Source organism: Peromyscus californicus, unplaced genomic scaffold (assembly GCF_007827085.1).
Source record: "Peromyscus californicus insignis strain IS unplaced genomic scaffold, ASM782708v3 Scaffold_9__1_contigs__length_137607984, whole genome shotgun sequence".
Lineage (NCBI taxonomy): Eukaryota > Metazoa > Chordata > Mammalia > Rodentia > Cricetidae > Peromyscus > Peromyscus californicus.
This window is the reverse complement of record NW_026294617.1, coordinates 87,251,977-87,277,250: the sequence shown is the minus strand read 5'-3', so window position 1 is coordinate 87,277,250 and position 25,274 is coordinate 87,251,977. Positions and strand designations below refer to the sequence as shown.

Genomic DNA, 25,274 nt, shown 5'->3' with positions numbered 1-25,274 from the left:
CAGCTCATTCATTGGCATTCAGTACTGAACAGGCACTGTTCTGGAAATGAGCTTGCACACCCTATTCTAAAGAAGCGGTTTTTCCTGAACAAATATTTTAAAACAGATCCTAAAGGAAAAGACAAACCTTGACCGACAGTGACTGCTAGGTGTATACTAACATACATTCATTCTCCCCTTCATCCTCAGAAATACATTCATTTGCAGCTAGTTGTTTTACAACTAAAGACAACACTCCTAAGTTCTTTCCAGCTAGACCTATTTGTGTGTCTAAGTCTAAGCTAATGGCATGAAGCTTAAGTATTCTGTGTGGGAAAGTATCCTAGATGGGAGGGATGTATCCATCTTTGATTCCTTCCCTAGTTATTGCCTGGAAGTTGGGTGTGATAGCTGGAGCTCCAGCTCAGACTCATGACAGAGGGACTACAACACAGAAGACAGACAGTGAACCGGAAGTGACGGAATTTCTTTTTGCCTACAGGACATCTTTGCACTCTCTGCCTTTCCTCGGATTTCTATGTGTGCATAAGTGATGGATTTCTGTCTTAAGTTGTGTGGGGATTTCTGTCACACACACCTCTGAACCTAACTCTGACTTACGGAAAGTAGTAAAAGCAACCAGCAGATTGCAGCAGGAAGAGAAGATTCTAAAGGAAGTCTCTTCTTGGAAAAGGAAATGCAAGATATAGATTCTAGGAAGAATTTCCATAAGAAGGAGAAAAATGTAAGAGAAAATGTGAACAGCATTAATACAGGAAAAGCAGGGTTCGTTAGGGTATAATTTAAAGACTCTTCTGTCAAAGCAGTATGTTGTCAAGTGGCCAATGGTAAGTGTCCAGGACATGCCAAATGGGGAGAAATTACAGAAGGCTTAATATTGGGATAAGGACTTCACACAGTCTAACCTGTAAAATACAGTCTCTGGAGAAATGCTGCAACTCACTTGACCTAGCCTCACTCAACACCCATCCTCCAGTAAAGTTCTCTGCCGAATCAAGAGAAAAGTGGGCCTCCGAGAAAACCTGGAGAAGAACACGGGTTAACTAGGGAAAGACGGGCTTCTCGACAGCAAGAAAACTGGATTCTAGGTGCAACAGAACAGGGCTGGCTACCGCTTTTCACACCCTCTGTGGCAGCCCCTTCGTTCTTGTTATCCCTACAAGGCAATGTGTCCCTGAACAGGCCAGCAGGAAGCAGGATGGGGCCGAAAGGGAGGAAGCATCAAGTAGGCTGTTGTCTGTCACTCATCAGAAGTTGCACAAAATAGGGAAAGGAGCCCTTTGCTGCCTCTCTGTGACTCATTCCACCTCACCAGGGCTGCAGGCTAGACATTTTAAGTCAAAGTCCTGGTTAGTAACACCGTTACCTGGAGTGTCCTCTGTGTCACTGCGTGCCCCCTTAAGTAGTGACAGTGGCATGCTGATGACACAGAGTCTAGAACATTCTTCTTCTTCATTTATAAATGACAGCATAGACATTCCCAGTTAACAGTCATGAACACACATTGGACACAACTTTTTTATATGTTTACAACACACTATTTCTCTCTCTTAAATTGGTATTTTCATTTAGATGAATCGTCCCTGAATTTCAGCATGGACTTTTGATAGAATGTGGATCTGGAAGGGCAGAGAGTTGATATATATCTTGTTTTCTTATGTACCCCCAGACTCTACTATAAAACCTAAGACCTAGCTCATGTGTGTAGGCACATAACAAATACTGAAATAAAATAATTGCCAAAATTCAAAAGATATTGTAACTCAGATCTCCTGGATCTATCTGCTTCCAGATACAACTTTATACTCATGACTATTCAACTGACCTTTGCCACCACCAATCTTGTTTCATTTCCTTGTTCCATCTATACTATGACTCTCTTAAATTTTCATAGTTTCCCCTCTTTTGAGCCTCCAGCATATCTTTGTTTTCCATTTTTACCAAAGAAACTGAAGCATTAAGAAGAAAGCAACAAGAAACCTGCTTACAGCTGTCCTGACTCAGTAGTGCTTCTCCTGGGCCTGTGGTTGAAGAGCCTGGGCAACACCAAGCCTTCCTGAGCCCCAGCTCCAGTTTCTTACCAAAGCTCTTCTCCTTTTAAGGACAGTCACTTCGCATACCGCCTTGGTCTCTGTAGTACCCCCCTCACTGGGTCACTTTGGGAGCATTGCTTTTTCCAGCTCTAGGGAACCCCTCTCTTTGGACCCGTTCCCCATCTACCCCCACTTCCCTCCCTTCTTCTTCTTCTCGTGCTGAGAAAGAGTTGCCAGTCTCTCTCCTCTATTTTCCCAGCAACCACTGAGATCGTGCATTCATTCATTCATCCATTATTGTTTTTTAGTTTAAAATCCACAAAGACAAATGAGACCCTTTTGCTTGTTTTTATTTGCTACATTTCCATTACTTAGGAAAGGGTCTTTAACACATGAGGTGTACACTAGCTGATAAAAACAATACCGTTGAATGAGTCAGCAAATCTCCATTTTAGGAAGAGCTGTATATTCTAATGACAAGCATTTCAGAGCCATCATCTGTCTACTTGCTTTTCAACCATCTGACCTAAGAAAGGGTAACATCCATCTTTTAAATTTTCATAAAACAGTACGGCTCTGTGCCCACGTGAGAAAGGTCCTGCAGAAGAAGCACTTTAATGCCCTAGCTAAGCATTTATTTAAAGAGGAGAGAATTATTCTAAAATTCACAATAAAGAGGAAAAACTTGAGAAGCTTATAGAGCATCCTTAGACTCTTATGAAACCCAAATAAATTGCAATATTTGAAAACTGATGTCTGTCCTGTCTCAAAGTAAATTACTTAAGTAAAAACAAGATCTTAAATCAGACCAAAAATCTTTGAAATTCAGGGAATATTTCTCAATTTTGTCTTCACTAAATAAGAAGGCTAATTCTTGATTCATTAACAAATGGGCTGAAATCTCTGAGAAACATTCAAACCGTTCTAAGAAAAAAATTATGAACTGTTTTGTGAACACCTCTTATGCTGTGACAATTAACTTAAAAGAATGAGTCACAGACCTGCAGTGATAATGCAGTGCAACCCCTAGAAGCACTCTATAGTAATAAAGCACGGATGAAAAGAAAAGTCAGTAATATTTACATGGGCAACTCTTGCTTATATACACTTGTGCTCTCTTTCACAAAAGTCTAAACTTATAAAAAAATTAAATTGAAAACATGACCATTGAAAACCCCATAGTCAATGACACTTTACCTGTTCATAGGCCGCTATCTTGAGTGCTGTCTCTGGTGCGATTTTGATAACATTCACACCATTTCCTCGCCAAAGAGAAAAAGGTCCTCCTTCTCTTAGCATCTGCTTGAACTCATCAGCCAATCTCATTTTACTCATTCTTGAACGACGCACCTAGAAATAAGTGGCAAATTTATTTAAATTTATTTTGCTGGTAATATAAAACTACTTCATTGCTAGTGAAATAATTATACCTGTATACTTCATAACTTTCAACAGCTGTTTAATTTTCCTTCAGTCACAAAAAATCGATGTTAGTATTTTTTTTCTTGTCCCCAGTTACACATAAAAATCATGGTAGCCTTCCCTCTATCCATTGTTTTGCATCCCATGCTTCAAATAAAGTAAAATCACAGAAATAAACATTTCCTGCATTTTAAAATGCATGCTGTTCAGCATAGATGATGAAATCACCCACCACCTTGCCTTCCAGAGTTATGAGTCACCTGTGTGCAGTGTATCCAGGTGGTATATTCTACCTACTCAATAATCAGTTAGGAGCTATTTCCATTATCAGATCTACTACCGCAGTATTACCATAGTGCATATGTTCAAGCATCCCTTATTTTACTTCATTAAGGCCCCAAAGCTCAGCAGTAGCGATGTTTGCAATACGCATGTGCCAGAGGCAACATAAAGTGCATCCTTCAGTGAGAGATGAAAGTCGTGTAACTTGCATTAGGGTATATTACTATGAATGTTGTACTTTAGTATTAATGCTGGTAATCTCTTATTGTGCTTAATTTATAAATTAAACTTTATCGTGTGTATGTATGTATGTATGTATAGGGTAAAATACAATATTCCAGGGTTTAGAACTATCTGCAGTGTAAGGTAACCAATGGGAAAATTCTCCCAGAGATGGGGACTATTGTAATCTAAAACATCAAAGAAAAATAAAGACAACTTATGGAAGACAGAGACCCTCAGCATAAGCAAAGTGTGTGGTTGCAATCAAAAGTACCCCAAGATTATTAAAGAGCACACTGAAATGTTGAAATACACATTGAAATGCATTGAAAACAGAACTGGATGAAAATACATCAAACTTTCAAGGTGAATACATTGAGACTTCAGGGTATTGTGGATTGCATTGTAGCGCTCAAATATGTTGAAGCCCAGACTCCTATTCCCTCAGGGTGTGGTCCTATTTGGATAGGGTCTTTGCAGATGAAGTCAAGCTGATCTACTATTACCTTTATCCTTATAAAAGGGAAAATTGGACATAGAGAAATAGCATACCAAGAAGGAAGGCAATATGAAGTATCCAAGTCAAGGAAAGGCACCGGGAGCAGACTCCCTCAGCACCCTGAGAGCAGTCAGCTCTGCTGTCTACTTGACTGGTCCTCCAGAACTACAACACCACACTTCTGATTTTATGCCAGGCTGTGGTATTTTGTTACTGAATTGAATTTCTAACAAAGGGAGCTGTGGGAATTACAGGTCAGCTAATGTCTACCTCCATGCTTTCCTGTGTTTTTGTTTTCCTGTCATCTTATGGTTTTAAAAAATGTGTGTGTGAGAGACAGACAGACAGACAGAGTCTGACCTTAAATTTGCTATGTTACTGAGGATGACCTTAGACTCCTGATTCTCTTGCCTCCACTTCCCAAGTGCTAAGAGTACAGGCCTGTATCATCACTTTAATTCATTTCTTATCTACTCTCCCTCCATATTCTCTATTTTTCTGCATTTTCCTTTCCTTTTTCACATCCTTTTCCTACTCTATCTGCTTTAGTTCTTTCCTTTTTTCATTCTTTCCATTACCCCACATTTGCTCCATATTTTTAATCTGAGATTTCTTTGTTTAATAATTTCATACATACATAATGTGTTTTGATCAAATGTCTACCCCCATTTCATCCCCTCCATGTCCTCCCCATCCCTTCCATCACTTATCCCTCTCAACTTCATGTGCTTTTTAATCCACTGTGTGCATTTGATGCTCAAGGATGTGCATGGGTCTAGGACCATCTCCTGGAGCACAGCCTCTCAGGGGCCACATCCTTGGGGATGAAACTCCCTCTCTCAGCAGCCATCAATTGCCAATTGCTCCTCAGAGACAGGATTTCATGAAGGAGCCTCCCCTGCCCATGCTGTGGTTTTAGCTGGCTTGATCTCATACAGGTCTTGTGCATGTGGTTGCAGCTGCTGTGAATGCACTGTGCAGCAGCCCCATCATGTCCAGCAAACACTGTTTCACTGCAGATGTTGCTGCATGCTTTTTCACTCTCCCTAATCCAATGACGTATGTGTAGCCTTTAGAGATCTAATCATCTCTACCTTGGTGTACCTACAATGTTCTTTCCCAGATTGTGTGAAGCAAAACCTCTAAAGTAACAATTACTCTTTTCAATATCATATCATCATCACAGATTTATATGTCTGTAATGTTCTGGACAATAAGAACTATGCTCGTTCATCTTTGCAGTTCTAGCACCTAACATGGAATAAGCACATAAGCTATCTTTCTTCTTAATTTTCCCTCTTGGCCCCATTTCCACGTCTGCTACCTCTCAACCATGTCTCCTCTGTGTACCACTGTAAATGTCTGTAGCCAAATTTCTAAGAGGTCTTATTAAATAAAGAACATGTAGCCAAATATAGGGGTGAAAGCCTTAGAGATCAGGGAACTAGTGAGAGCCACCAAGCACCTTACCTCACCAGCTCTGTAGCTTCCAAAATGTGAGCTACTTACTGTCTATCCATGTCTTTCTTGCCTTGCTGTTCTGCCCTCTCATTGGCTCTTAGCCGAGCTACCTCACTTCCTTGTCACTGCCTGTCTGTACAGACCTCCAGGTCTCTATGGTTGGCACTGGGATGAAAGGCGTGTGTCACCACACTTGGCTCTGTTCCCTAGTGTGGCCTTGAACACACAGAGACCCTGCCTGCCAAGTGATCAGATCAAAAGTGTGTGCTATCACTGCCTGACTTTTGTGTTAATGGCTGGCTATTTCCTCTGATCGACAGGCAAACTTTATTTATTAACATACAAATAAAATATCATCCCAAATGTCCTTATTATTTTGTTTATATGTAATTTTAAAATTTTTTATTGGAGGCCCAGGTACTGGGAAAACTTGATTTTCTACTTTAACATGTAACAGAACATTTTCGACTCTGTCTTTCCTAACAATTGTCCAAATTTAGCTTCCTGGCTGAATAGAATATGGGTTACACATGGAATCAAACACATAGAAGGGTAGTGGGTTAGTTGCCCTATTACCATAACTAAACTATATTCCCCATATTTTAGATGATTAAACTAAAGCCTTTATTTCCATTGGATAAATTAACCAAGATATTATTATATAGCTACATGAGACATAAGAAGAAGAAATAAAATAGTATCTATTCCCTCTTGGTATTCCCATGGTACGAGTGTGTTTTCTGTCCAGTTCTATAATGGCACTTCAGTATTTATTATCTAATTATCTATTTCCCTGATGTATTATAATTCCCCCAATGTTAAAAAGTGTGTCTGACTTGGTACAGTACCTAATGCCCCTTAAAGACCTAATACAGGCCAGGCAGCAGTGGTGTACACCTTTAATCCCAGCACTCAGGAGGCAGAGGCAGGAGGATCTCTGTGAGTTCGAGGCCAGCCTGGGCTACAGAGTGAGTTCCAGGAAAGGCGCCAAAGCTACACAGAGAAATCCTGTCTCGAAAAAAAAAACAACAAAAAAAGAAATAAATAAAGACCTAACACATAATATACTCTGCTAAACAGGTATGGAATAAATAAATAAAGCTCCCTTAATCCAAAATAATATCCTTCTAACACAATATATATTCTAAAAATGACATATAAATTTAATATTTAAGCAGAGTCACAGATTTTGAGAGAATGATGAACAATTACAGACAAATTACAAAGTTCTTAATTAGGTAACATTACAATTTTACATAATTATCATAGTATACTATAATAACTATCCATAATTCATCACCAAAGGTTACCAATATAACCAAAACAACAAAGGACAATAAAACACCCAGATATATCATTTTAATTACCAATTTAAATTCACTATATTGTTTCTTGCGTTTTATATTCTTACAGCAAAAGTATTTAGCAAGTATTGAATTGTAATTATGAATTTTAATAATTACTGGGTAGCCTAGTTGTGCTTCTGAAAACCAGTCTAATAGAGGAGTTCTGTTGTTATTTGAAGGTAAAATTCCTGTGAGTATTGTATGAGGTCGTGTTTTCACACCATGAGGAAGCAAGCCTCACACAGGGACCGGCTCCTTTGGCCTCACGTCTTTAGAGATTTCTTTCACGGCAGCCAGGCAGTGGAGTTCCCCCCATGTGGCAAGGAGCAGAGAGAGCGAATGTCCAGCTAGCTCCCCGTTTCCTTTTCTTCTCCTCTGAGGCCCAGCGTCACCTAGAGTGCTGCCCGCCTTCAGGGTGATTCCTCTCCCTTAGTTAATCCTCCAGCAAATGCCCTGATAGACCGCTCAGGTGAGTGCTTTGTTCATCTGCTAAGCTCAGCCTAGTCCAGTGAAACTGACATTCAAGATTGATCATTCCAAACACCATAGAAGCCTCTTGAAGAAAAGGGCGGAATGTTTTGATAGGAAAGAGAAAATCATTTACATTTCCAAGAAAGCACAAAATCTCAATGAGAAGTACTATGACATCTGCCAGACACTGAAAAGTAACGTTTTAATGATCGAGGACTCTCCATGTCCCTTCAAGGCACGCAAACTACCTGCATCAGGACTTTCAAGCGGTCCAAAGGCGCCGTGCACGTCCGCGCGATGGCACTCGCTATTCCTGCGGCCACTAAGCGCTTCCACCACTCCCCGGACTTCTTCTCCTGTTCTGTAAATTCATCGGGAATACTTATGCTCTCCCCTATATCAACTATCTGAGAAGTGAAAAAGAAGAATTAGACACTGAAGTGGAAACACTTGAGAAATCAAAGCATAACTTTCTACAAAGATCAAGAAAAACTTTTCACACAGAGCAAAAACTTCAACATTTATTTTTCAAATCACCTCCTATACTGAAGATTGACAATTTGCTTAGTACTCGGTGCTTATACTCAAATTACTTGGTATAACACCTTCACATACAGATTTAAAATAAAATTTTCATTAAATTAGCTATTAATTTAAAATAATTCTCAAACCATTTAAATAATCTCTTCCACGAAAACAATGTAAGCCTGAGAGCAGGGAACACGCCACTCACACCGTGTCTGCCACATACTAGGTGAGGAATAAATACTGAGTAAATTTCCACACTCTATTCCAAACTCATACATATGAGTTAAAGTCAGGAGGCAAGAATAGCAACTTATGCACTCTGACTTACTCAGTGACCTTCTGTTGACTGATTTTCTCTTTAAAAATGTGTATTACAGTGAGTTTATATTTAGTAATTTTACCTTTAGCAACCATAATTTATTTCCTGAGGAGTATGTTTTAAGTGTCGAAGCATTGCGTTTCAGTGAAGAGCACCAAACTAGACTTGGATTCTGTTACTGTCGATGAGATAGGTAAGCGGCTGCTCTTCCTAGCTTCCCTCTTTGATTTATTCATTCTGTTAATGCCCTTTCAGGAACCTTCTCAAATTTGTTTTCCCTCTGCCCACAGAGGTTTCTTCTTGACTCAGTCGCTTCCTGTCTAATAATGCACAATCTTGACTGATTAGTTTACTCTGTTTATTGTTGGCTACTCTTGTACAAAGTAAGCCGGATGAGGCCAGCAACCTGGTCTCCCTGTGTACTGCTGGAAACCTAGATCTCAGCTCCTGAAGACAAGGGTGCTCAATCGACATTGGTGAAGCAAACGTCAACATGCCAGGCTCTGGGCTTTGCATTAGTGACACAGTCATGGAGAAGGGGGTTTCTGCCTCTAGCTTTTACAGTGCTCTGTTATCATTGTCTCTATAATAGGAGACACAGGGAAAAGATACCATCAACTACAATACAGAGCAACAACTACAACAACAAAGGTAGCAAATACAAGTGCCCAGAGAAAACCCTACGGAAACACTGAATGCACAGATTGGACTTGATGGGTTAAGAGAGTGGAGACAAAGTTGAGTAGGCAGGTAAAGTAGAGTGGATCTGGGAGGAGTTGGGTAAGGGGTAAATATGATCAAGACACATTGCACAAAATCTCAAAGAACTAATAAAAATAAAATAGTATTTTAAAAATAAAAATTACAAATTTAAAATGCAAGAAAATAATTCTTTATAGTTAATGTAACTTAGAAGCCTCAAAGCCCAAATTTGAATTCAAGTGTCATGACCTCAGAGTCTCTATGGGCCCCCACAGATGTGGGTTTTTTTCCTCTTCTTTTTTGATTTGTTGTTCTGATATTATTTATCCCTTGTGTTTTATTGGGTGTGGTTAACCTCTTCAGGTTGAAATTTTTCTTCTAGCACTTTCTGTAGGGCTGGATTTGTAGATAGATACTTCTTGAATTTGGTTTTATCATGGGATTTCTTTCTTTCTCCATATTGTTCTTGAAAGTTTTGCTGGGCATAGTATTCTGGTCTGGCATCTGTGGTCTCCTAGAGTTTGTAGAACATCTGTTCAGGCCCTTCTGGCTTCAGAGTCTCCATTCAGAAGTCAGGTGTTTTTCTGCCTTTACCTGTTATTTGGTCTTCTTCTCTTGCAGCTTTTAATATTTTTTTTCTGTATCTTCAGCATTTTGATTATCACGTGCTGTGAGGAATTGATTTTCTGGTCCAATCTGCTTACTATTCTGTAGACTTCTTGTGCCTCAATAGGTACTCCCTTCTTTAGGTTAGGGACATTTTCTTCTATCATTTTGTTGAAGATATTTTCTGTGCCTTTGGCCTGTGTTTCTTCTCCTTCCTTTATTCCCTTAATCCTTAGCTTTGTTCTTTTCATAGTGTCCCAGAGTTCCTGCATGTTTTAGATTTAACGTTTTCTTTGACTAATATATCCATTTCTTCTGTCATGTCTTCAATGCCTGAGATTCTCTTCCAATTACATTCTGTTGGTGAGGCTTGCCTCTGGGGTATCCATTTGAGTTCCTACATTTTTTTTCCATTTATCCTTCAGTTTGGGTTTTCTTTATTGATTTCATTTTTACTTGCAAGTCTTGAACTATGTTCTTCATTTTATTTCAGTTTGTGTTTTCATAGATTTATTAATGGATGTATTCATATCCTTTTAAAGGACCTCTAACATCTTCATAAAGGTTATTTTGAAGTCCTTGTCTTGTGCTTCAGCTATGTTGCATTTCTCAGGGTCTACTGTGGTAGAGTTGCTAGGTTCTAGTGGAGAAATAGTGCCCTGGTTATTACTGATTGTGTGTTTATGCTGATGTCTGGTAACGCTAACTGGGAGGTCCAGCCTCTAGTCAGCACCAGGGTATGCAAAAAATTCCATGAATGTTGTGAGGGCTAGACTTTTTCTATCTGAGGGGAAAAAATAAGGAAACATACACTTTCTGATAGTAACTTTCTCTTTTACTTCATCTTAAAAAATCCTCTCTGAAAATCTCTCTAGCTCTCTCCCCTGCCTAGCTACTCATGCCCTCTCCTCAGCTCCCTCTGCACACCTCCCCCACACTCTAATACACACTCACACACTCCCTCCACATCTCTTCACATCGCTCCTCTACATAGCAGCAAGTCTTTTACACAACCCGTTCACACACACACACACACACACACACACACACACACACACACACACACGCATGCACGCACGCACGCGTGCACACACACACACTTTCAACAGTTTCCCTCCCTCCTCTCCTCCAGTTCCCTCACCCCCCCCCCACTCCTGTCTACCCCACTCCCTATCCACTCCTCCATCTCCATTCAGAAAGGGGCAGGCCCCCCCACAGGCTTGAACAAAGCATGGCACATCAAGTTGAGGTAAAGTAATCCAGCATAGGGAACAGGTTCCCAAAAGCCAGCTAAGCACCAGGGACAGGTCCTGATCTCACTGCTAGGAGCCTTACAAATGCAGCAAGCTACACAACTGTCACACACACATGCAGAGGGCCTAGGTCAGTCTCATGCAAGCTCCCTAACTGTTTGTTGATCCAGGGTCCAGGTGCTCCCACTCAGGTCAACCGTGGGTTCCTCTGTCATAACCTTGACCCCCCTGGCTCAAACAATCCCCCCTCCCTTTCTTCAGCAGGACTCCTGGAGCTGGGCCCAGTGCTTGGCTGTAGCTCTCTGCATCTGCTTCCCTCAGTCACTGAATAGTGTATTTCTGATGACAATTAGAGTAGTCACCAATCTGATTACAGGAGAAGGCCAGTTCAGGCACCCTCTCCACTATTGCTAGGAGTCTTAGCTGGGGTCATCCTTGTGTATTCCTGGGTGTTTCCCTGGCACCAGGCTTCTCCCTGACCCTGAAATGCAGCCCCCATCAAGATGTCTCTTTCATTGCTCTCCCCCATTCCACTGGGGGAATGGAAACTGTAGTCAGAATATATTGTATGAAAAAAATCTATTCCCAATAAAAGAAAAATGTAATAATACATCCTGAGTAGTAGTTATAGGAGATAAATTAAGTGAACATGGAAAGGCTGGTCAAAAAGTAAGAAATCAGATGTGTTATCAAAATACTATAGAAATCAAAACCAGATGAGAAATGATGTTACATGCTCCTCACATGTTCAAACATTCAGGAACACAGATGAAACCAAGAGGCTAACCTAACAAGTGTTTATTGAAAACATGTTTTCTTAGATTGTTTTAAACACATTGACTAATGCACTAATTGAACTCTGAAAACTCATACACCTATCTCCACTATCTCATGGGAGACTGAGGCACGGAGACACAGAGAGTGGGTGTGAGGTGTGGGTTCAAACGTGCACACTCTGACTCCAGAGCTAATAGTTTCTTTTTCTTCTGGACTGTCTATGGAGAGAAGAGGGAACAGTGATGAGAACTGAGTGTTGTGGGTGCAGCATTTTAACTCCCCCACCTTGCATCTAAAGGACTTGAAAGACTTTCAGTGCAGAATTTCTTTTACTCCTTACAACTTCAGGTCAAGGGGCTTATGAAACTCAAAAGAGCAGATAACTTGTACATTCCTTCCTTTTTTACTCTAAATTCTGAAATCTTAATATGTAATTTTATATTCCCAATGCCAAAAGACCCACTCAAGCATGTGATTATCTGTGTAAAAAGAAAACACATATTTTTCACTTTTCTAGGACAACACAACTACATATAACAACACTATTTTTAACACAGAATAGATCCTCTTAGTAGGCACCTATTAAGACATAGGTTTTAACAAGCAAATTGTGGTTTCTATGTTTGCACATAAAATACTAACACTCCTTACTAAATAAGAATATTGTTAAAAGTAAATAACACATCTTTAGCCATTGAGACTAAAACTATAACGGGAACTATGTAATGATATTTACAACTATAACAGTTAAAGAAAAATAAAAACAGTAAAATGCAGAGTAACCTTACAGTAGAATGCTTCCAGAAACGAATAATTTCATTGACATTTTTTGCAGGGTGGAGGAAAAAGTAGTCTCTCCATTCATCCCAGTCTATTGTCATTGACCCATCGCTATCCATGCTGAAACACAAGTTTAAATGGTGTTTGTAAGACTTGCAGCAGCACTGTTACTCACATTACTCAAACGCTCCTGGGATGTTTGTTACTGAAGTCACTCCTTGGATTTTATCAGTATCACTGTATTTTCATTTTTCCTTTTTAAGACTGTCTTTTAGAGCAACATCAGATTTTAAGAGAAATGGAGAGGATGATATAGACAGCTCTCGTATATCGCCATACCTATGCTCTCCTATTGGTTACATCTTACACGATTGTGGTTTATTTGTTACAGTCATGACTAATGGCTGACACATTATTCATAACTAAATTTTATACTTTATTCAGACATCCTTCATTTTAAACAAATGTTCTTTTAGCCTCACTGAGATATAACAATCTATTCAGTTATCATGCTTCCTTAAGCTCTTCCCTACTATGGCAGTTTCCAGACTTTTCTTATTTTTAACAATGTTGACATTCCCAAAGAGCACTGAAGATCAGGGGCTAGAGAGACAGCCCAGCATGTAAAATATTCGCCTGGCAACCACAGAGATTTGAGTTCAGTTCCCAGAAACCATGCAAAAATAAGCCAGGCACACTGAGGAAGTAGAAACTAGAAGGTCCCCCGGCTCACTGGCCAGCCAGCCTCGCATATACAGGATGTTCTAGCCACTGGCAGACCCCCATCTCAGCAAAGGAAAACAAGCAAACAAACAGAAAGGTGGATGGAGTCTATGGAACTTGAGCTGGCTTACACATGCACATATACACATAAGCAGGAGGACACACACGGACACACACACACACACACACACACACTCACGAGTACTGATCAGATGTTTTGTAAACTGTCCCTTCAGTGGATTCCACTATATATTGACTTTTTAATTGTTTATTTGAATGTAATTTCCACATGTTCCTTGTATTTCTTGAAGAGAAAGATTATTTTAAAGTCATATGCATATCTCTAGCACCGAGCAGGCAAATGACTAAGTTAATAAATCTGACTAAATAACTTTGTATCTTTTGGATCTTCTAGTATTATTTTTGCCTTTGACCCTCTTTTCCTTGGTGGCTTTCAAATCAACTTTAAAGTAACCTTTTATACATAAACTCATTTTTTATACCTAATACTCCATTTTTACCATGTAAAACTCAGTGTTAACTCAGCCTTCAAACATCTCCAGAGCAGATGCTCAGTGGGTAGAAGTGCATGCCACACAAGGCTAGTGACCTGAGTTCAGTTCCCGGAACCCGCGGTGGAAGGAGAGAGGCGACTCCTGACACTTGTCTGCCACCTTCCACACAGGTGTCACGGCACATGTGCGCCTGCACACACACAACGATAAAAATTAAAATTTCATCTTAAAAAATGTCTCTTTAAGTGTGTCTGGAATTTTAGTGATATTTTTCCAAATGGAAATTTTGTGAAACAAAATTCATTCCCCTGACAAGGAGCCTCATGTCATTTCCAGCTCCAGTGAAATCACTGTGAACATTCATGCACTGACAAAATGCAGGTAATGAGTGTCCACGGGCACTGTGGGCAGAACTGCGTCCTGTGTAGAGAAGGGAAAGAGATGAGCCAATCTCCCCTCGGTACTGGTTTCTGGCTGGGGGTAGTTTCCAAACAGTAGCATGCAAAAGTAGGAGCCTAAGTAGAGAATGAATGGGTAGAACAAAACAGATGTGCAGCTCAGAGCTCCCAGAGAGCAGCACTCATGGTGTAAATTATGTATACAAGTGTCCCTTTGAATCACTGGCCAAATACTAAGTTACAAATGATCCATCAGCCTGACCATAAAACAACTGTGGGACCTGGATGTGGCGGCTCCTACTTGCATTTCCAGAATTCTGGAGGCTGAGACAGAAGTGATGAGTTCAAGGGCCATTCTGAGCTACCAAGTGAGTTCCAGGACAGTCAGCTACACAGACCTCATCTCAAACAAACTAATAAAAAGAAAGGACAAAAGAAAAGAAAGTACTGAAGGCCGTGTGCTTCACGGAGAGTCTGTGGCTGAGCTACATTAGGAAGAAAGGAAGAACAAAGGTGTCCATTTACACAGTGGTCCTGTGGAACATACAAAGAGCACTCGCGATAGAGCTTTCCTCCCTGAGTACAGTTCAGTGGTGGAGAGCTTGCTCAGCACGTGTGTGGTCACAGGTGCGATGCCCAGGACCACGACCAAAAACAAAATCTATTCTTACTTATAACAGAAATCTGGAAATTGATGAACCAATTCTATAATTTAGCAATTTGTAATAACAATGATAAACACAAATAAAGAACACATATACTATTTTAAGCCAATTTAACTTATAATGGTAAGCAAAAGAACTCACGGACAACTTCATAAATACAACAGGTTTTCTTCTGACCTCCCCATGCACGGGTGCCACATATGTGCCAGCCACCCACATATATACATGCATACATACATACATACACACATACATACATACATACATACTAAAATAGTAAAAATTTAAAAATAAAATTGGGAGATTCTCAGTAAAATAGTTCTTTTTAAAAGACAGACATAAACGTTGTGGTTAAAAATGAAGAAGAACGTAACTATCGATCTGGAGAAAATAAGCAGGTAGTAAGAACGTGATGAACAGCTCCCACGGGCCCCGTGACGGGTCGCTGCAGTCAATATGGGGGCAGCTTGCAGCACCGCTCTGTGGCAGGCTCGGCATCACATGTGTCTCCACCTAGTGCCGCCAGAATGGCCAAGAGGAAGGTTAGCACAGCAGACAGGCAGCGAAGGTGGAGGCCAAGGCCGCCCTGCCAGGCTGTTAGGCAGACCCACGTGGGGACCTGAAGGAGGGCCCGAAGCCAGAAAAGGCCTCTGATGGCCATAAATCGCCAGACACAAAAAGTGCAAACGAAAGGGAAGAGGGGAGCAAGGGACAAGCAGGCTCCAGGGGCCGACCAGCAAACACAGATCTGCCTGTGGAAGTGTTGAGACAGAGAGCCAGAGTCCAGCCTCTGAAGCAGAAGGGGAAGAGGCCAAGTCCCACTAGCCATCCATCGTGTCTGTCAGTGGCCCTGCCTCCCTTCTTGTACAACCCAGAGGAATATTTGATCAACTATCTTGTAAATGCGAGTTTTTAAGAAGCTCTAGAAACATTCTTAAATGGGAGGGAGAGATCCACCTCATCCCATTTTTTAAGTGTAAATGATTTTTTTACGAGGTGAAATCATTCGCTGGTTATTTATTTTTTGGTACAACAGAAGACAGTGGGGTACTGAATTAGAAGAGGCTGCGTCAGTCTCGGGATCAGCTAACATTCCATAGAGGGGCTAGTTTTATATCCTACAATACAAAGCATACTAAACTACAATTTGGAGTTTCAGTTGTGCATTTATGTCTGGAATATGTCTGATCTCATGTTTCTAGTAGAACCATTTCCCAAAAGTCCACCATTTGGTCCCTGCTCAGTCAAAACCACAACATCTCTGGTAGTGGCAGTCCATTTTCCTAACAGTTGTAATAATGCACTGTGAAAGATGGAAATTTTTGAGTGTGTACTGTATATAATATAAAATTGTGAATCAGTGGAAATGAAGATTCTGAGGTTTTGCCTTGTTGTGTGGGGTCTTCAGTTTGAGGCTAGAACATCACTGGAAGAACTGTTCATAAAGAAACACAATGGCTCTTCAGAATTCTGGGCACATGAACACAGCATATGACTTCAGAGTTTGGGCACATTGCATGGGATGTCTTTCTGTATGCTGTGAATATGTGTTGCTCTGATTGGTTGATAAATAAAGCTGCACTGACCTATGCAAGGCAGCTTAGAGGCAGGTAGAAATCCAAGCAGATAGACAGGAAAAGAAAGGAGAGGCAGAGCAGACCACCATCCTGCCATCCCAGTATGTAATGGCACACAGGTAAAGCCATGGAACACGTGGCAACATATAGATTAATAACTAGCTGGCAAAAAGCTTGAGCCATAGGCCATGACCATAAGTTTGTAAATAATATTAAGCCTCTGTGTGATTATTTTATAAGAGGTTGCAGGACTGAGGGGCCGGGCGGGACCAAACAAAACTTTCAACTACATTTGGCTGCCCAACATGTTGGCTCAAATTTCCACCTAAAACCTGAGAGAACTTAATAAAACGGATTCTAAAATGGAGCCAAAACCAGCTTCCTACTTCATGTCTCATGAAGGCTGTGAGATGCTGCAGGATTCGGGCTTGAGTTGCAGCATGGCGGATTCCTGCTGCAGTACACAGAGGCATCTCCAAGCCACGCAGCACACTGCATGGTGGATTTAGCTTTTGCTAGTACAGAAAAAAAAAGGTTTCTGACATGGACCCACTGCCTCCCAGAGTCAGTGGAGAGCATGGCTCCCAGAGCTGGAGGTGAATTACCTCTGCCACATTAACAAGCTGAAATGGGTGTATAGACAGTTATATATATATAAAAAAAAAAGCTTTAAAAAATAAAGTCTTTAAAGAGACAGTAAAATAATATAAAAAAGTAAGCCACATAAAGATGGAAATCACACACTGAGTCTGGATTATATTGTCTTTGGGATTTTTAACTGCAGAAAGACATTTGATTGTAAAGACTACTAAATTAAGGCAATATATATATTTTAAAGGTATCTTGACTTCAAAATTTGTGTCTAAGGATACATTGCTTTGGTAAAGAGGGTCTGCTTTTGTTTCCACAGAAGATGAGAACCTGTGGATTGCTTCCAAGCTGATATGGTTTGACCAGACAAGATCCCCTGAAAGATCTCTGATGACATCATGGCCCAGATGATCCAACATCCAAAATCAGCTTCAAAATAACTGGCTGAGACAATCTGTCTTCACAGACTACAGTCAAGATTTAACTATAATTCTAAATTTTCTCAGGATCCCCATAAGATTACCAGTGCCCCAACCAGCAAAAAAGTAGTATGAGACACTACACCCAAGTTCCCAAAATATTTTTTATAAGTGTTTATTTTTATTTAAAGGGGGTTGATTATAAATACAATCTCTTTCTAAAAATAAAAAGAGGGTATTATAGATATGATAGGATGAAAAGGTAGATTATTAAATGTAAATTTAAAGAGCAACAACTTGTTTAAAATGTTTTATATTGCTATAGATTTTAGTTTATTACAAATTTAAAGTCAATTTTGCTATACTGTATGTATATTTCTACTCTTGTTTAAGGTACTATGTTTATGCAATTCATTTAAAATTATAAAATATAATTAAAAACAGATTAATAGTCATCTATGATAATCACACTTATAGTCATGTTAGTTAAGTTTTTAGGTATACATAGATATATTTCAATTAGGTAGGTAATCTTCAAAGACTTACAAAATATGACATTTAAAATGTTTTAAAAACTTAGACTTTCTGGACAGTGAGACATGTCTGCTCCTGGCAGCACCGATTTACTTCAAAGAAAAAGATAGGCATTGATGACACTCTATATGGAGTTTATCTTCTTGACAAAAATAGCCATTTGGGGAAGAAACTGCTCTCGCCTGGACTGCTGATAATATGATATATAAACTAGACAAGCAAGCCCATAGGAAGGTGACCACTAAAATTTACAAGGCAGGTTCCTGCCTTGCAGAGGAGACTGAAAAATATTCTACAGGACACAGTGTAACTGAAAGTTTTTCTGTGTCCCAGCTGGCAGACAGTTGGGACAAATCTCTCTCACCTGCCAGTCCTGCAGCCACTCACACCCAAGTAAACACACAGAGGCTTATATTAACTAAAACTGCTCGGCCATTAGCTTAGACTTATTATTGACTAGCTCATTATTGACTAAAAAACTCTAGACCTATTAGCTAAAGATTGATGCCTCAACATTACAGAGGAACTGTAGATGACTGTCCAGGCAGCCAGCTGTCTCTGTCATTTCCAGAATTTTGGAAGTTGCTTACAATGCATTTCCTGTTTACTTAGGTAATATTATATCCTTCTGAGGTCTTTGATGTAGTTAAAGACTAGATAGTTACAATTTTCCTTGGTTATGATAAAAGATAAATTAGGTATGAAACCTTAAACTTACAAATACAGGATAAAATATTTCCTTTAATTTTGCCAAATACAAAATAGACTAGATATTGCAACTATAATTCTTGCTTGATAACTGTTTGTTATATATAATTTTACTATATTAAAGCTAAAACCTTCCTTTTTGATTAGATAGAAAAGGGGAAATGCTGTGGGATGTTTTTCTGTATGCTGTGAATATATGTGTTCCCATTGGTTAATAAATAAGCTGCTTTGGCCTATGGCAAGGCAGCATAGAGGCAGGTAGGAAATCCAAGGAGAGAGACAGGAAAGAGAAAGGTGGAGTCTAGAAGACACCAGCTGCTGCTGAAGGAACAACATGCCAGTAGACTGGTAAGCCACAGAACACGTGGCAAAACATAGATTAATAGAAATGGGCTAATTTAAGATATGAGCTAGCTAGCAAGATGCCTGCCATAGGCCATGCAACTGGTAATTAATATAAGCCTCTGAGTAATTATTTTATAAGCGGCTGTGGGACTGCGGACTAGGTGGGACCAGAGAAACATGGGACCGCGGGGCCAGGTAGGACTGGAAAACTTTCCGACTATAGCACATGTGTTAAGAATTGAAATGCCTGTACAATGCTCCTCAATCAATAAAATCTCAGTTGTGAAAAAAAAGAATGATGAACAAACTTGCCAATATATTTGAAACTTAGGTGAAACTAATAAATTCCTAGAAATATTATTTATTTATAGATTTATTATTGGTACATTAATTATCATAATGGGTTTCATTATGAAATTTTCATATATGTACCTGTCTTTAGATCATAGTACCTGTCTTTAGATCATAATTTGCTTCCCCTTTATACTTTCTTATTCCCCTCCCAACTTCCTCTGATCTCTTCCCAAGGAGGAACTTACACTTCCATGTTGTGTGTATTGTGTTCACATGTGTGTGTGTGTGTGTGTGTGTGTGTGTGTGTGTGTGTGTGTAACCCAATGTGCTTAGTTAGGTTTAGTTAGGTTTGCTTACAGGAACATGAGTGAGGATTTGCTTAATGGAGCATGGGCACCTGACCAGTGATTGTACCACTGAAGAAAATGTCTCCCCTCCCATCAACCAGAAATTACATATAACCCCATGAGTTCCCCTCATTCCATGACAGGATACTGATAAGCCCAAATTGGTGAAATCTTATACAGGAAATCACAGATGCTGTGAGTTAAGAGTGCAAAGACCATACCACGCCCTAAGTCACGTTCCACACAACTTCTCCCCAACTTCCTCTGGCTCTTACATTCTTTCACCCCTTTTATAGTGATACTCCCTGAGCCTTTTAGGGGGTGATATAGATGCTCTGTTTACAGCTGAGCATCCGACATTCACTTATTCCTAGCATGTTGATTCAGTTACCTCTGACCACTGCAAAGAGAAGCTTCTCTGACCAAAGCTGACAGCAATTGTAATCCTCTGCTAGACATAAAATAGTTACTTAGAAGGTGATTTGATAGACACATCATATCCATTCAGCAAAACAATAGTAGCTTCATCAGATGGCCCATGATCTCACGTGTGTGTGTGTGTGTGTGTGTGTGTGTGTGTGTGTGTGTGTGTGTATGTGTGTGTGTGTGCAGGTGCGCCTTTCTGTGCTGGCATGTGTGGAGACCTACAGTTGACCCTGGAATGTCTTTCCTCCATCAGTTCTCCAGCTTATTTTTTTAAGATAGACTCTAAACCCAAAGATCAGAGTTTCATCTAGATTGTCTGGATAGCAGACACCCAAGAGCTCACACTTCCACCCCTGCTACTGGATTACAGGCATGAGCCATTCTATTAGCTTTACATGAGTTCTGAGGACAGGACTTGGGTCCTCATGCCCATGCAGCAAGCACTTTCCCACTGAGCCATTTCCCCAACCCCACAGGTGGTCTTCAACAGGGTTCTTTAATGTTTTGAGCTCTTTAGAGACTGTTGAATATTAATCCTCTGTTGGAGTACATCTGGCAAAGATATTTCCCCAGTTCTCCACTGGGTTGTCTATTCTCTTTGCTTTTTAATTCCATGTGGTCTCATTTGTAAATTGCTGCCCTTACTTATTCAGCAATTGCAGTCCTGTTCAGAAAGTCTTTACCTACACCTATATCTTGGAGTGTTTTCCCTGCCTTTCCTCCAGCAGTCTCAGAGGTCTTTGATCCACTTGGTGTTAATTATTGTGTGGGCTGAGAAATAAGGAACTGGTTTCATTCTCAGCACATCCAGTTTTCCTAACACCCTAAAGGCTGTCTTCTCTCCAGGGAATACTTTTGGCATCCTTGTCAAAAAAGCAGGTGGCTGTAGTTGCCTGGACTTATAGCTGGGTCCTCTATTCTATCCTGTTGATATCCCTGTCTGATTTTGTGCCAGTGCCATGCTGTTTTTATTACTATGGCTCTGCAGTATAATTTGAAGTCAGGTACAGTGATCCCTCCAGCACTGTTCTTTTTTGCTCCATATTGCCTTGGCTACACAGGGTCTTTTATGTGTCTATATAAATTTTAAGATTCTTTTCTTTCTATGGAAAATAGTGTTAGGTATTTTTGACAGGAATTAGGCTGAATCTGTAGACTGCTTTTCATAGGGTACACATGGACACATACACACATACAGCTTTAAAAACACAACTTTTTAAAACTGACTAAAGAAGGACTGCAAAGTATGAATGGTTCTGTAACTGATAGTGAAATTTAATTAGAATCCTCCCACATAGAAAACACAGGGCTCAACTACTTTTGTGTGGTTCTTTTAAACCCTTAAGAAATAAAGAACTGTAATGACTAATAATAACTCAACTGAACACCTAGAAGACAAGCCTCCAGACACACCTGTGAGGGACTGTCTAGGTTAGCCTCTGAGATTGTCTGTGAGGGGTTATCATGATTATGTTAATTGATGGGAAGGCCTACCTGTGGTGATAGATTGTGTACCCTAATAAACTTTGCCTGAAGATCAGAGAACAGAACAAGGCACTAGATTAAACATAGAGGTCAGGCAGTAGTGGCACACACCTTTGATCCCAGTACTAGGAAGCACACACGCCTTTAATCCCAGGAAATGATGGCTGGGCAGAGAAAGGTATATAAGGCGTGAGGAGACAGGAACTAAAGGCTTTCCCGCAGAAGCGTCCCTTTCAGCTAGAGGCTTTTTCAGCTGAGGAAGCTCATTTGACTAGAGGCCTGTTGCCTGAAGCTCTTTCAGGCTGAGGAGTTTGTGAAGTAAGAGGTGGTGGCTGTGGCTTGCTCCGCTTCTCTGATCTTCAGGCAAAGTTTATTAAGGTACACAATGTATCACCACACCTGCCCATCGTGAGCAGCGCCATTCTTCCTGGACTGTATAAAATGCAGAAAAGTGAGCTGAGTGCAGGTGTGCATGAGTTAGCTCACGGCTCTCTGCTCTCGACTATGGATGTAATGTGACCCGCTGCTGGAACTGAGAGTCAGATAAACATTTGTCCTTTAAGTTGCTTAGGTCAAGTTATTCTATCACAGCAACAGGAAACATAACTAGGACAATAATCCAATTCTATTCTATGTTTTACAAGAAGACCCCCAACTCATTCCAGGTCAATATACCCTAAATAGCAAAATTAAGAGAATAAGCACAGAAAGGCTGATCTGGACAAATTCTCTTATGAAAACAATTGCAAAAATCAGGAACAAATTTTAGCAAATTGCATACATTGCACGTGTGTGTGTGTGTGTGTGTGTGTGTGTGTGTGTGTGTGTGTGCATTCAATTTCTGTGCGTGTGGAGGCAAGAGACCAATCTCTGATGTCATTCCTCAGGAGTCATCTACCTCATTGGCTTTTTTTTTTTTTTAAGTTAAGGTCCCTCATTGAGATCTGGAATGTCTTGGCTGTTATGAGGCCATGACCAAAAGCAACTTGAGGAGAAAAGGGTTTATTTCATCCTACAGTTTATAGTCCATCATATAGGGAACTCAAAGCAGAAGCTCAGGACAGGATCATGGAGGCAGAACTGAAGCAGAGGCCATAGAGGAACACTGCTTACTGGCTTGTTCCCCATGGCTTCATCATTGGTTTCTTATACAATCCAGGGCCACCTTACCCAGGGGTCATGCCCCCTGAGTAGGCTGAGTCTTCCTGCATCAGTCATTAACCAAGCAAATGTCCCAGAGACCTGCCTATAGGCAATATGATGGAGGTATTTTCTCAGTTGAGGTTCCTCTTCGCAGGTGACTTTAGTTTGTGTCAAGTTCACACACACACACACACACACACACACACACACACACACACACACCAGAACACAGGACTCGCTGACTAGGCTGGGTTGGCTGGCTAATGGGTCCAAGGAATTAATCTGTCTCCACATTCCCAAGCATGCCACCACCCTAGATTTTATGTGGCTGTTGGGGATGGAACTCAAGACTCATGCTTCACAACAAGCACTTAACCAACTCCCCAGACCCCATGCAGAAAAAAAATTTCAATGTGTTTACCACAAGTATGAATGCAGATGAATTAATAAAGTCAAAACTGAATAATATACTGTACTTACAGACTCAAGAAATACATGTTCAATCATCTTATAAATGTAAACCCATTTGAATTTTAAAACAATCTCTCTAAAAAATAAGAGACAGAGCTTGAAATGTCACATGTATAGCAATTAGTTTCTGGCATAGACCATAAAACACAAAACTAATTTAAAAAAAAAAAAAAACAGGAGCACAGTCTGACCTTCTCAGGATGTCATTTGCCTGAGTGAGAGAAATGTGGATTCCCAATGATTTCACGGCATCAATTACTTCTGAAGCATCTAGTATTCCTTTAAAAAGTGAAAAATACAAAGATAAGTATCTGAAAAGATGACATAGCAAAATATGTTTAGAATGCAACTATATTTGATTTAAAAGTCTGTGTTTGGTGGGTCTTTACTCCCAAATTCATAACTCAAAGCCTAAGAACTCCAAAAGGTTGGCACCAAGTTTACATTCAGTAGAAAAGTCTCTTTAAATTGAAACAAGATAAGTTTTACTTAGTTATTTATCTAATTAAATGTGAACACTCATATTTCAGGACAGAAGTATTTATGAATATAATAGCTCATGGCCCAGACAAATCACTTAGGATATTAGATATCACAGGCACACTGCATTACTCTAAACTCCAGTTTCTAAATTTCAAATCATATCACATCACATCACATCACAACACATTTGACTATTATACCTACCAAAAAGAACTGAAAAAGTTGTGCTAAAGACCTGATTCAGGGGACAAGAATAAAGGACTGTTTATAGAGCAAGCTTCCAAAGATCCAACACCCCTAGAGAACCAAGCTCTTTGAACAGAAACATGTACTGTGTTAAAGAATTCAAATGATATGTGAATGTATATATATACATATATATAATTGAATTATATATGTATATATCATATATAATTAAATATGTGTGTATATTTATACATATATATAACGAAAATTTCCCTCTTGCTGAGCAGGCCTTAAGTCCAATAAGAGAGCTGTTGGTTTTTACCAAGGTATGTATGTGTATGTATATATATATGCCTACTATACAGTTCACTTTCATGTTGCTAGATGTTGTGAAGGGAAAATTTTAAAAATCCATATTCTCCTCAAACTCTAAAACACAAATATAACACGTATCATTTTCCAAATCCAAAAATAAAGTCAGATTCTTTTCTTTTTACTTTTATTATATCTTTCTCTATTTTTTAAGACTGTAATGGGATTACATCATTTCCCCCTTCCTTATCCTCCTTCCAGCCCTTCCCATATACCCTCCCCCTGCTCTCTCAAATGACTTCTTTTTAATTGTTGTGATATGTGTGTGTATATCAATATGTTTATATATGTATATATTCTTAAATATGTAAATACACCCTGATTAGTCCACATAGTGTTACTTGTATGTACATGTTTTAAGGCTCATCATTTGATCCTGGATAACCAAGTGGCATGCCCTTCCCTGGGGAAGACTATTTATCTTGCTCTCAGAATTCCTTAGCTGCCTGTCGCTCTTTGCCTGAGGTTGAAGTTTCTTGAGCTTTCCTCCTTCCACATTAGTACATCTATTGGAGTCATCCTTGTTCAGGTCTTGTTTAGGCAGCCATGTTGGTGAGACTCAGTAGGTGTAACTTTCTGCCCCTCTTCAATAATGACCCCTGAACCTTCAGTGCAGGAGTTGTGCTGGAGATGAAATCAGTTGGAACTTGGCTCCACAGCTCTGCATTTTGATCAGTTGTGATCTTCTAGAATGGTCTCCATCTGTTGCAAAGAGAAATGTCCTTGATGAGGAGTGAAGACCGCACTTACTGTGGGCATAAGGACAAATACTTATAAAGTAGGTAGGGATTGTGCTGCTTTGGTAAGTGGCTGTTGTAGGTTCTCCTCCAGGATCCACGACTTCACTAGCCCTGGGTAATTGGCTAGGTTTCCAGTACCAGCCATGATTTC

At 40.0% G+C, this 25,274-nt stretch overlaps 1 protein-coding gene across 24 annotated transcripts in view; it reads right to left on the bottom strand.

Moving 5' to 3' along the window:
• Slc25a24 (solute carrier family 25 member 24) overlaps window positions 1–25,274 on the bottom strand; it is a 102,650-nt gene that overhangs the window by 59,446 nt on the left and 17,930 nt on the right. For 18 of the 24 annotated variants that reach the window (XM_052731767.1, XM_052731766.1, XM_052731765.1 and 15 more), the window contains 4 exons: window positions 23,534–23,621; window positions 12,710–12,821; window positions 7,985–8,143; window positions 3,231–3,383 (listed from right to left, as the gene is read on the bottom strand). In XM_052731767.1, the coding sequence (XP_052587727.1) occupies window positions 3,231–3,383; window positions 7,985–8,143; window positions 12,710–12,821; window positions 23,534–23,621 (512 nt within the window). Of the gene's footprint in view, window positions 1–3,230; window positions 3,384–7,984; window positions 8,144–12,709; window positions 12,822–23,351; window positions 23,419–23,533; window positions 23,622–24,029; window positions 24,978–25,274 lie in introns of those variants that run through there. The other 6 variants (XM_052731757.1, XM_052731758.1, XM_052731756.1 and 3 more) reach the window with 6 other exon arrangements.